The following is a 12,938-nucleotide window of genomic DNA, read 5'->3' as shown; positions in this document are numbered from 1 at the left end:
AAAGACTAATATGAACGATTATTATTATGTCATAATAAGAGCTAAATTACAAAGACTCTTTGAATTGGATGACAAGTTTGATACTATTATGTGTTTTAGAAGTTGCATTACCCGTCAAAAACTCTGATGATCTTTTCCAATTTAATAATAAGAGCTTAATTCCCCAGCTCTCTCATTAGCTTATTCAAAAATAATTGACGAGAAACCACGTCACAATCAAACATGGGCCAGTCCACGTGGCCCAATCATAATCTGGTCTGCTGAGTTTGGAATTCGTTAATGTTTTCTGGACGTGGACCTGGTCCTTAAACACCCGAAGGTCCCGAACCAAATCTAACTAGATTATAAAATCAACTTTCGGTTTTCGTTTTATAGTATAAGATCAGAATCCAACGTGGATTTCAAGCAGACCAGATTAGTTCAATTTTCTGATCATTTTCTCTCTCTTCTTATTTTTCCGACCAACTTTCACGAAAATCTAACTCTGGTCTCTTCCCTGTAGATTTATTATTACACACAAAAAAACGAGGCTTTGGAGGAAGGAAATGGATTTTCATTTGAGACGATCAGATCGTCACTGTAGTGTTTGAGTTTTCTCTGAAAAACAATTGCGAGAGGAAGAGTGGGTGAGAAAGAGGAAGGACCCGGAAAACACAATGGTTTACTAAAACTAGCTCAAACGCTGTCGTTTCTGCTCATATTAATGGCCGGAATCATCATCGGCCTCGCCGCTAGCTCCCACATCGATCGCTACTTCAATTCTCTACATCAGAAACGATTCCTTTGATGTCCTCTGATTACTCCAACTGCACGATCATCCACAGTGACTGCAAAGGAGACGGCAAGGCGGAGAAACCCAAGTTCCGAGATTGCTGGAGCGTATAGATGAAGATAAAGTCTAAAAGGATTGAATTGTATAAAGAATAACTCTCTTTATTAACCTTGAGAAAATGACTCAAAACTCAAGAACACAAGACAACCTCTTCAAACTCTTAGGTTTAGCAAACACACTTGCAAACCCTTATATAGTTAAACTGACAACGACATTTTAGGCTATAGATAACTCCTATCTTATGTTTTAGATAACTCCAAATATATTCCTAAACCATATCTGGGTTAGGATATAGACAACTTATTCTCTAAGTTATCTCAAGCTTAACCAATAGAAGATTGGTTACTGCATCTACTTTTTGAGGTTGTGTATAGATGAAGATTGGTTACTCTTGCGCATTATTTTGTGTTGGCTATATGTGTCTTATAGTGGTTAGTGGTTACACATTCTTTTAGAGTATAATGTGGAACATAGCTGGTTTTAGTATATTCATGGGAACAGATTAATCCATAGGGGTAAAAGTGCAAACTGTTTAGTTGTGAACCAGGAAACAAAAAGCACTATATTGAACTTCTCTTGTAGATTTAAAAACTCTTTTTAATCTCTTTCACTTTCTGTATATGTTGCAATTATACTGGTAACTGCTCAAAGGCTTTCTTTTTTTTTTTTCACGACAGTGAGACTGTTTGGTTCTTCAATCTTTTGAGGGATCATGGATGGTCTGTGTCATTCTATGTTTGGTTCTGATGTGTCTTCTATGCTTTGACTACACAGAAAGTTGCATGGGGATCCCCAACCTACTGACCGATGCAGAGAAGCGTCTACTAGCCAACGCATTACTCGACTTCTCAAACGAGCGTTCTGTTCTTCTCTCAGAAAAGCTGTGTCCCCGTCCACAACTTCACAACCGTCTACTCGTACCTAATCAACTCTGCTTACAGTTTCGTGGACTCTTACGACGAGCCAACACGTTACGGTCGTGGTCGTGCCGCAAGATGCTCCCAGATATCAAACTACATCAGTGGCGTAAAGGCTCTCAGTGGTTGGAAGTAAACCGTAAACTCCATCTACATCATCTCTGACTCAAAATACTACTCATTGTTCAAACAATACTGCAGACCAGCTTGTTACCCTGACGAGCATTACATCCCAACGTTCTTGAACATGTTTCACGGTTCCGTGAACGCGAACAGAAGTGTGACGTGGGTTGATTGGTCCGTTGGCGGTCTGCATCCAGCTACATATGCTGCAGATATTATCACTGATGGGTTTCTAGAGTCAATAGGGAAGAATGAGACGGATTGTCTTTACAATGAAGAGCCAACTTCTTTATGCTTCCTTTTTGCTAGGAAGTTTGCTCCTAGTGCATTAGCTCCTCTTATGAATGTGAGCTCCACGGTCATGGGGTTTTGACAAAACATCTGATTAGATGAGATGAGATTCTTCTACGAGATGTATACACATTGGACTTCTTTTAGCAGTTTCCTTTGTTTCTAGAGATAAAATGTAAAGGTCGAGCATTTTGTATGTAAGAGTTTTGCTTCTGCCGACCTGCAGAGCTAGCTAATCTACAGTTATACAAGTTTTGAACATCTATCCTTTTTAGAAAAATGAAATTATACAAGTTTGATCGAGGTCAAGGATCAGGAAAACTTATTAGATTATTCTTTTGAACTTTAATAAATACCAGAGTTTGCAAAAATTGCGACCCACAAAGCATATAAGGTAAATTACTATAACTAGTAAGTCACAAGGAACATGGCCAAAATGAAATAGCCAAGTTGTCGAACTAGTTGTTGCTCGATTCAGCTACCTTTTTCTCTTCTCCATCTTGCCACCCGTGGGAGGACACTGTCTCCTGTTGTTGAGGAAGATGACTATTTCCAGAGTTTGACCATGGTGCTTGATTAGCCACCTGTCCTGCCGAGGGATTTGACCACTGGGACTGCTGAGGGGTAGCTGTCTGATTAGACCACGGTTGTTGCTGCTGCCCTGTCCACGCTGAATGCTGGCCAGGTGTCTGATTAGTCCACTGTTGCTGCTGTCCAGGCGTCTGATTAGCCCACTGTTGCTGATGAACAGTGTTCTGATTAGTCCACGGTTTCTGCTGGCCAGGCGTCTGATTAGCCCACGGTTGCTGATGATGACCAGTGTTCTGATTAGCCCACTGTTGCTGCTGGCCAGTTGCCTGGTTAGTCCATGATTGTTGATGATCAGTGTTCTGATAATCCCAATGTTGCTGCTTGCCAGGCGTCTGATTAGCCCATGTTTGCTGATGATTTGAAGGGCTTGACCACCCCGGTTGCTGAGACCAAGATTGCTGCTGTTGATATCCTGGTGCTTGACTCGACCATGATGGTGGCTGTTGCACTGCCCTCTGATTAGACCATGGTTGCTGCTGCTGGTTAACCGAAGTGTTGGACCAAGAAGGATTCTCGCCATTATTAGCCTTGTAATTTCCTCCTGCTGTTTGACCTTGACCTGCAGCTCCATTGGTCCCACTTGAATTTGGAACCCCTGTCCCGTTGCTCGTCCATGGGGCCCTGTCTCTAGGTTGCTGAGGAGCTGCAGATGTGACTCCTACCACTGCCGGCACCCTAGGTGCAGTGTAACCAGATTGCCCAGAATTTCTAACCGGACGGTTAACCGTATTCAAGGTTTTCTCAATCTCCTCACGCCGTCCTGCTTTCTCAAAAGTCTCTATGATAAATTCCCTCAGCACAGGAGTAACCCCAACACCATGTCCAACCATCTGACCAATTATATCCTTGGCTTGGTCAAGTGCATCACCATCACAAAGACCTCTAACCACCACGTCGTAAACCGAAGGATCTGGTTTAGGTTCCCTCTCTCCCATCTTAGTCAAAACCTCTGCAGACTCCGCGAGCTTACCATTCCTAATCAGCTCACCAAACACCCTCGTACCAAACACAGCAACCACCCTAAGATTCACATCCACCATCCTGTTCAACATCTTGACAGCATCATCAATCCTCTCCGCCTTGAGATACGCATCAATCATAGCCCTGTGGCTTGGAGCGTCAGGAGGCAAAGCCTTACTCACACTCTCCGCAAAGAACCTTTCAGCCTCCGGTAACATCCCATGCTCACAGAACCTCGTCACTATGTTACTGTAACCTCCATAATCCATCACAAACGGCCTCGAGGTCGGATTCCTCCCAACTTTCTTAAACGTCTCAATAGCTTCACTAAACTCCCCCATCTTGAAACACTCATTAACCATTAAACTAATCGTCTCCGAGTTCACAGAGAGAATATTAGGAGGAGTGTGATTATCCAACATCTCATTAAACAACCCCCAAGCTTCATCCTTCTTACCATACTTGAGAAAAACCTCAATAAGCATATTCCCGGTATGCGGATGCATTCTAAACTTCTTATCCAACAAAGACCTGTAAGACTCCATAGCTTCCTTATCATTCCCTTTCTCAAACCAATACTCCATAAACGGCGCATGCACAATCCCATCGTAAACAGTACACCTACTCTTCAACTCATCAAAGAACTCATTAGCCTTATCTAAATCCCCAAGGTCCAAGTAACCTCTTATCATATTACTGTACACAACCGAATCAGCAGCTTGTCCTTTGCTCAACATCTCCCTCACCAAACTAACCGCCTCTCCGATCCTCCCGGCTCCAACCAAACCTTTCGTGAGATGCCTATACGTAACCGACGAAGGAGCGAAAGGAGCGTTGGCCAGTATGTAACGGTACACCTCCAGAGCCTCCTCCACGTGTCCCTCGTCGCAGTGGGCGTTGATGATCTGGTTGTAGGAGACTACGTTGGGGACGATGTTGGACTGCTTGAAGAAGTACTCGAAGAGGGAGATCGAATCGGCGTAGCGCTTGGATCTGTACATGGCGGCGATGATGGCGTTGCAGGTGAAGACGGTGGGGCGTGTGCTGGAGTAGACGGACTGGCGAGCGAGTTTTGACGCGGCGTCGAGGTCGGAGGCTCTGATTAGGGATTGGACTCTGTTGTGGAGGTTGAGACGCGCGCCGACGAGGGAGGAGGTCGAGTCCGGGAGGCGGGGAGCGTTGGGGTCGCGTTTCGGGGGAGGGAGGAGGGGTCGCGGCGGAGGGCGTGGAGAGGGGGCTCGATTCGGAGACGGCGTTTGCGGCGGCGGCGCTCGGTGGCGGCTTCCTCGGCGGATGAGAAGGCCGTGGTTCGGAGAGGGAACTGTGGATACGGAATCGGAGGAGGTTGATTGTTCGTCTCTGGATCTTCATTTTGCGGGGAGATTGAGATGTTGTAGAGGCGTTGCTGGATGTGTGAGATCGGGAGAGGGAATCGGGTGGAAGAGAGGCGTTGCGAGAGGGAGGAGCGGCGAAGGAGGTGACGGAGAGACATGGCGGATGGGAGAAGAGGTTTAGGGCTTTAGAGGTAGACGAAGGCGAGGCGAGAGAGACAATACAGTGGTGTGGCTTAAAACCCTTTGTGAGCGAGCGATTGAAATGAACAGTGATCATTCAAGTTGGAAAACGCCATCGTTTTATTAAGTGGGGGTGTTTGGTAACACATGTAATAGTATTCAAAAGAGGAGTAGAGAAGGCGTTTTGGTATGAGTGAAAGACTAGATCATGACCCGGCGGGTTTTTATTCTTTTACAAATGTGAATTGTGTTTTTTTTATTGTCACGTAAACTTTACTATAAAACTTGTGTTTTGATTTTTTAGACCGGGTATTTTTTTATTCTTTTGCAAAAGCGGATTGTTTTTTTTTATTATCACAGTAGAATTTGCTATAAACTTGTGTTTTGATTTTTTTTGTATATTATGAAGTTAAATGATTGAAAATAGTTATTATATAATTGCTCAGTGATATTGACGTCTAATATATTTTCTCTAAGATATATATTATATTTAAGTTTAGTTTGTTTTCAGGAAAAAGTTATAAATACAAAACTATACAAATATTACTATACTATCTTATTATATAAAGCTTGGTTCTTCAAAGTTACTAATTAACACGATCGCGACACATGGCAATTATAACTTTAAGATTGCAACATGTGTTAAAATATGAAACCAAATTAATTAAAAAGAGTTTTTGTAATTAGTAATTATCCATTTCTTACAAAACCTATATACCAAAATAAATTTGTGAAATATTTAACATTGATTTTTCTATTTTTTTACTTTCATAATAAAGAAAATTTCGTAAAGAGTTTTTAAAAATAGTAACTTTTGTTTTATACAAATCTTATATACTAAATAATAAGCTTGGTTCTTCAAAGTTACTAATTAACACGATCGCGACACATGGTAATTATAACTTTAAGATTGCAACATGTGTTAAAATATGAAACCAAATTAATTAAAAAGAGTTTTTGTAATTAGTAATTATCCATTTTTTACAAAACCTATATACCAAAATAAATTTGTGAAATATTTAACATTGATTTTTCTATTTTTTTACTTTCATAATAAAGAAAATTTCGTAAAGAGTTTTTAAAAATAGTAACTTTTGTTTTATACAAATCTTATATACTAAATTAAATTTATACAATATTTAACACTAATTTTCCTATTTTCCTACTCTCAATAAAGAAAATATAATCCACACAGTAATGAAGCTAGACTCTCTCCTGGTGTTGACACATCAGATTTTTAGAGACATGAGAGATAGACATGTCAATAACTGAAAAAAACTTGAGTATCCAACCAAATCATTTTATTAATACATGTAGATTTTGTTATCGACACATAAGCAAAGAGAACCAATTCATTAAACAACAATAGCGTGTTCTTCCTGCCTCCATCTTCTCTCTCTCTCTCCATCTCCATGTCAATGGTAATGATTCTAATGAATCCTCTCTGTTTTTAGATCTACAAAGAACTACTTTCTCATCACCTCTTTTCTGTTGATTTTAATCCTGGTGAAGGTAGAATAATTGAACGAGTGAAGAAGAACCAGAGGAGGTGTGCGACAGGAGTTGTGGAGACTGGAGTAAGAGAACCGAGGTTTGACGCGGATGCTCTGGAGGCTGGAGGCGGAGGCGGAGGCGGAGGCTCTGGTAGCGGCGGGTTAGGTTTAGGTTAAGATTTGGTTTTGTTAGTTAGATTTTGGTTTAATGTTATCGATTAGTCTTCGGTTAATGTTATCGATTAGTCTTTGGTTTATTATGTCATAGAAATGAGGTCTTAGGGACGGACAAGAGTGGAAGCACGTTCTCCATGCTAACTTGCACCATCTCAGCTAAGATCTTCTTCGCCTTACCAGACTGATCATCACCGTCTATATGAGAGATTAAGCTCGACACTATGTTCTCTATTGTATCAGGTTGAACCTCTGACCTCGGGCTTTCCGAGTCCCTTAGTAAACAGAGGAGTCTCTGAGCTTTCCGAGTCCCTTAGTAAACAGAGGAGTCTCTGAGCTTTGGTACGAGACTTCGAGGTCCCTTGAACCGTGAGCTCAAGGAGTCCAGGTATCACACCTTCTCTAAGAATCGGCTCTCTGTATTTACTCCTATCGCTTTGGCACAATGTTAAGAGCACACCAACCGCGTGTTCCTTAGCTTGTAGCGACCCGTTTTCGAGAACTTCTACCACCGCGAGAACACCTCCTTCATCTGAGACTAAACCCTTTCTTGCCTCCTCTCTGGAAGTCCATTGTTTACTGATATGAATTAATATCATAAATTAATATACAGATTCATCCACTTCGTCTGAAACAATTTTTAATAAATATCTGTATATTAATTTAAGTATTAGACAAAATGTATGTGATCAATAAAACATGATATTTCTTTGTAGATGAAATAGCCATCGCATACTTCGTTAATCTGTGCAAGAACGGATTCGTCTCCGGCTTCAATTTGAGAGAGCAGCAATTCATAACCACGGTAATCTCTCATGCTCATCTCTAATACAACTCGACTACAGTTTTGTAGACATTTCCAAATAGCTTCGAACCCTTGCTCTGTCCACAGTTTCTTGATATAGTAAGATCCTTCAGTGAGCTGATTGTCGTTGATCAAAGCCATACCATAGAGATACATGCCTTCGCAGTGTCCTACATCTGCAGCCATCTTCAGATTATTCGTTCCTGTCACTCTTGGTTTAGTAAAATAGTATTCTATTAAACCACATAAGAATATAGCGTGAACATTTCCAGACTCAGCACAATCATAAATAATTTGAGAATTTTCAGGAATTCTTTCCCAAGGAGGTGAGAAGACTTGTGTGAGATCCAGCCTCTGCAAAACTTCAGGATATTTGGAGATTCTTTGGAAGGTTTTGCATGAGATTAAGCATCCGGTGAAATCTTTGAAAGACGATTCTCCTACCTTACCGAGGATAGCACCTAGCGCATCATCGGGTAAATCCACTAAACTCATTTCTTGCTTATTTTTTTTCATTGCCGATTTATTTTTTGTCGAGTTTAATTGTGATTGTGTGAAAATAATCGAACATAAACAACTCTATTTAAACTCAGTCAAATTGTTACAGACGAAGTGAATGAATCCACGATTTGGTACACCCACTGAATCTATGCATTGTTTTACACCCATTGAATCAACACAATAATGAAGCAAGTGTGTTTCTTGGTGTTGACACATCAGATTTTTAAAAGCATTAGAAATAGACATGTCAATAACTGAAAAAAACATACAAACCAATCAAAACATTTTGTTTCTCCATGTCATTGCCTTGATGCTTTACGTTTTCTTCTTCGTTGATTTCTCTATCACGAACTGAAGAGATAAACTAGAGACTGTTAGAGAGAGAGAGATAGATCAGTTCCGAAGATGAAGCATCCTTTCTAAACTCTACATCGGAGGAAGTAGTGGCGTCGGTGGCGGATTCCGAGACCATCAGTCCATCACAGGTTAGACGACTAGACCAATGATCGATCTCGTCCCTATTCGTAGCTCTAGCTAGAGCCCAGATTTTGGTAACACGGACGTGATCTAGCGGTGACTGTGGATGGTGTTGGTTTCAATTTGACGATGGAGGAGAAGTATCAAGCCATGTTAGCTATGGCGATCAACCTGTCTAATCCTAAACAGACAGAAGATGCAGATACGGCTCAGCTTGGTGCCGCTAAGAGAGAGGATCAGCGTTTCAAGATTATATCAATAAATGTTTCTAACTTTGGTCTTAGACGAGTTAATCAATACCTGTTTCTAACTTTGGTCTCAGACGAGTTAGTTTTTAAGATTTGAAAAAATATGATGTGATCTAATGGATTGGTTATAACATGTGTGTTTAGTGTTCGTAATCGTATAGGCCATTACCACTCTTGCGTTTTTGGCTCCTGAAGAGACTGAATCTAAATACAGCTTTGACTTAGTTTCTCGCTTCTTTAAACTTGCTGTGGATGAAGTCATTTGCTTTTCCATTTGAAATCAATGGTTAAAATACTGTTTATTTTTAGCATTTTGTTTTTGAATACTTGTTGCATCTTTGCAGAAACCAGAAAATGAAACCTACCATAAATCACTTGAAGTGACAGCAAAGGTCTTGTAGATTAGAACAATCGAACAACTTAGTTCATGGTTTGGCCTGGTTTCAGGATTATCATCCTTGCATAAAGAATGAAATATTGCTGCTGAACAGTGGTTTAGTGAAAGATCATTCTCTCTGTTTTAAGCACAAGCTCTTAACTTGTAAAGATTCAATTTGTTGATCAATTCATAGGAAGGGTATGTTGCAGCTGATTGTGCATTGATATCACATTTCAATTGAGGAGAAATTATTGAAGTTTTGGGATACAGAAGATGGAAAAAAGTGTGCTGATGCAGGCTTCTTTTGAGAGAGAACTGCAGATCATTATTTAGTGCTGCAATTAGCGGGAAAGATAGAGCAAGTCACACAATGTGTGATTATGGGCATACCAATGAAACTTGGAACCGGCATACTCAGATTTTCATTCCTCTCTATTTTTTTTAAGGTTCAGGTTAAGACTACTGCTTGTTTTACGACTCTAATAGACTTAGGTGACATCTCATCTTGTTCATCAGCCCTTGGTTTATTCAGAATCCATTATCTTTCTAAAACCGTTTTGTGCTATACAGAAGAAAATAATAAGTGTTCTTTTTTATCAATCTTTGTCTTTTAAACTGTTATAAAATAATTTTATATAAATTAAACAGAACAATTTAAAATATAAGAATTATGTTATATAACACATAAAAAGTGAATTAGTTAAATATACAACATAGAGAACAAGTTTACAGCAGTTCTAAATTATTTCAAATTTGTTTATTTTATCTAAAATAGTCCTATTATCAAGTTTACAACTCCTAGAACTAGAAAAACACACAAAAAAACTCCTACAACTGGAAGTAAAAATTTCATTATCTATTTAGATAATGATTTCCTTAAATTAAAACTAATGATTGTATACATTATATCAGTAAAACAAAAATATATCTATAAAACAATTACCCGCAGTTAGGGGTGTCAAAATGGGTCAAATTGGTCAATCCAACCCATAACCCAAATGGATTGACTATTAATGGGTCATAGGTCAATCCAATCTATTTATTAAATAGGTTGGGTTGATCCATGACCCATTAAATTAAATGGGTCAGATGGATTAATGGTTGATCCATGAACCCAACATCTTTATAATGAACCATTTTTAAATTAAGACCAAGTTGATCGAATTGAGACATAAATTAAATTAAGACCAAGTTGATCGAATTGAAAATTTTATTTTTCTGGTTTTTGCGAAAAATTGCGTTTTTCGGTTTCGGTAGAAAATTACGTTTTTCCAATTTTGGCAAAAAATTAGGTTTTCGTTTTAACGGGAAATTGCATTTTTCCGGTTTGGCGGGAAATTGCGTTTTCCAATTTGGCGGGAAATTGCGTTTTTCCGGTTTTGGCGGGAAATTGCGTTTTTCCGGTTTTGGCGGGAAATTGCGTTTTTCCGATTTTGATGGGAAATTGCATTTTCCGGTTTTGGCGGGAAATTGCGTTTTTCCGGTTTTGCCGGGAAATTGCGTTTTCTGGTTTTGGCGGGAAATTTTTCCGGTTTTGGCGGAAATTGCGTTTTTCCAATTTTGGCGGGAAATTGCGTTTTCCGGTTTTGACGGGAAATTGCATTTTTCCGATTTTGACGGGAAATTGCGTTTTCCGGTTTTGGCGGGAAATTGTGTTTTCGGCGAAAATATTGTTTTCCATTTTTGCGGAAAATTACGTTTTCCGGTTTTGGCGGAAAATTGCGTTTTTCCGGTTTTGGCGGGAAATTACGTTTTACGAATTTGACGGAAAAATTACGTTTTTCCGGTTTTAGCGGGAAATTGTTTTTTTTTTACGATTTTGGTGGGAAATTACATTTTCGGTTTTGGCGAGAAATTATGTTTTTCCGGTTTTTGTGGGAAAATGTGTTTTTGTGATTTTGACCATTTTTAATTAAAAAACTAAATGGGTTAGAGTTGACCCAACCCAATAGACCTATTTAACTTGTTAACCCATTAACTTGTTAACTCATTAACCTGTTAACCCGTTAACTCGTTAATCCATCAACCCATTGGATCAAAAATAAACAATTCATTTGGGTTAATGGGTCAGTTTGGGTTGGATCAACCCATGGGTCATGATCCATTTTGACATCCCTACCCGCAGCGTAGCGCGGGTATCTACCTAGTCTTATTAAAAATTGTAATCATCCGTTTAAAAATATAAACCAGGAAAAATGTCAAAGACTATTTAATGTTAATTTTTTTTATAAACCTAAAAAAATTCACATGATAAAACGATTTATTAAAAAGTTAATAGTAATTTTATTATTAACAAAACCTATACCAAAACTAATTTGTAAAACTATTTTTTGAACTAATTTACTTAAATTAATTTTCCTAAAACCTATACCAAAACAAATTTGTAAAACTAATTTATTTTTGTAAAACTAATTTATTTAAAACTAATTTTCTTTTTCTAAAATCGTGAAAGATAACTTTTGAAATAAAAAGGCAACTTAAACAAAAAAAATGTCAAAGATTGTTTAATGTTAATTTTCCTTTTTTAAGTCCTAATTTTTTAAAAAAAACATAGCCCAAGAGGAACTATGATTATTCACACACATATATATATAGAATCTCTCATATTTGATCACCAAACATAAATATTGATTCAAGAAAAATATAAGGTGATGTTCTATATCTTCTTTGCCGCATCTTCTTTTCTTCATAGAATTGATTTTGGTTTGTTGTGTTCATATTATCATGCTTCCTACATTAATTACATAGATGATGATTTCAGCAAGTTATTTAATACTATATTAGTTAAACAAAAAATGTGATTATCGTCATACCGTAGTTCGTCTCACTAGAAAGTGGGAATGAATTTTCTCTTACTCGATGAAAAGGTAAATAATTTTTTAATTTTTCTAAAAAAATCTAAAATAGTTTTTTTTATTAAATATATAGTTTATTGATGTAGTAGAAAAATAATATTCAAAGTTGTGTGCTTCATTCTCTTATTGAAAAGTTTGGAGATGGATTACACGAATGAGCCGTTATTGAAATCAGCTATTTTAATATGCAAGATTGCAATAAAATTTACAAAGTCTCAGATCATAAATTTCGGATAAGATTTACTGAGAGAACATCAGTTGCATGTTTAATAATTTGTAACTTTCATTTATATACTTTATTGGAAGATTTATGTATAAGCAAAAGTCTAATATATTATAATTACAATTTTATAAATAGTAAACTTAAATGTTAAATTTTTAAATTTGAAAATATTTTTTCCTAAAATATTAAATAAAAGAGATTTATAAAAAAAATTCTTTTTAAAACTTTACCAAATAAGATTTTTCTTTTAAATCATGACCAGAGAGAATTGTAAAATTTTACTCAATAATAATTTTTACTTTGAAAAATTAATGTTAAATATGATACTAAAGATTTTTAATTAACAAGAAAATTTGTAAAAATATTACTGATATTGAAAAAGCCTAATCTTGAAAATGTGAACTTTTAAAAATAGTTAATATTAATTATTTGATAGTAATTTTATTTATTTGTTTTCATCCTAGACAAAATAGAATTGTAAAAGACTATGTAATACTAATTTCTTTTTCAAAAATCTTAAAAACTGTAAAAGAATATCTGATAGTTGTTTTGCTT

At 37.5% G+C, this 12,938-nt stretch overlaps 1 protein-coding gene, 1 long non-coding RNA gene and 1 pseudogene across 5 annotated transcripts; 2 read left to right on the top strand and 1 right to left on the bottom strand.

Moving 5' to 3' along the window:
* The first annotated feature begins 419 nt into the window (after positions 1 to 419).
* LOC108858410 (glycosyltransferase BC10-like) lies at positions 420 to 2,466 on the top strand (annotated as a pseudogene).
* A 7-nt stretch (positions 2,467 to 2,473) lies between these two features.
* On the bottom strand, positions 2,474 to 5,318 carry LOC108862746 (pentatricopeptide repeat-containing protein At1g10270). The gene is given in 2 exon segments (XM_018636981.2): positions 2,474 to 4,918; positions 4,921 to 5,318. Coding segments are annotated over 2 exon segments (2,583 nt in total). The 5' UTR covers positions 5,207 to 5,318; the 3' UTR covers positions 2,474 to 2,621.
* A 1,092-nt stretch (positions 5,319 to 6,410) lies between these two features.
* LOC108839010 (uncharacterized) lies at positions 6,411 to 9,857 on the top strand. Of its 4 annotated transcripts, none has more exons than XR_008945979.1 (4): positions 6,411 to 7,283; positions 7,612 to 7,700; positions 8,009 to 8,176; positions 9,499 to 9,857. It is a non-coding gene; the product is annotated as an uncharacterized LOC108839010 (long non-coding RNA). The 4 variants fall into 4 exon arrangements; XR_008945980.1 differs by lacking the exon at positions 9,499 to 9,857 and having other exon boundaries at positions 6,411 to 6,649; positions 6,741 to 7,283; positions 8,009 to 8,339; XR_008945981.1 differs by lacking the exon at positions 9,499 to 9,857 and having other exon boundaries at positions 6,411 to 6,893; positions 6,990 to 7,283; positions 8,009 to 8,339.
* Positions 9,858 to 12,938: the final 3,081 nt, after the last annotated feature.

This window comes from Raphanus sativus, chromosome 5, assembly GCF_000801105.2.
Source record: "Raphanus sativus cultivar WK10039 chromosome 5, ASM80110v3, whole genome shotgun sequence".
Lineage (NCBI taxonomy): Eukaryota > Viridiplantae > Streptophyta > Magnoliopsida > Brassicales > Brassicaceae > Raphanus > Raphanus sativus.
Note: the sequence above shows the minus strand (reverse complement) of the source record. Positions and strands in the feature narration are given on the sequence as shown.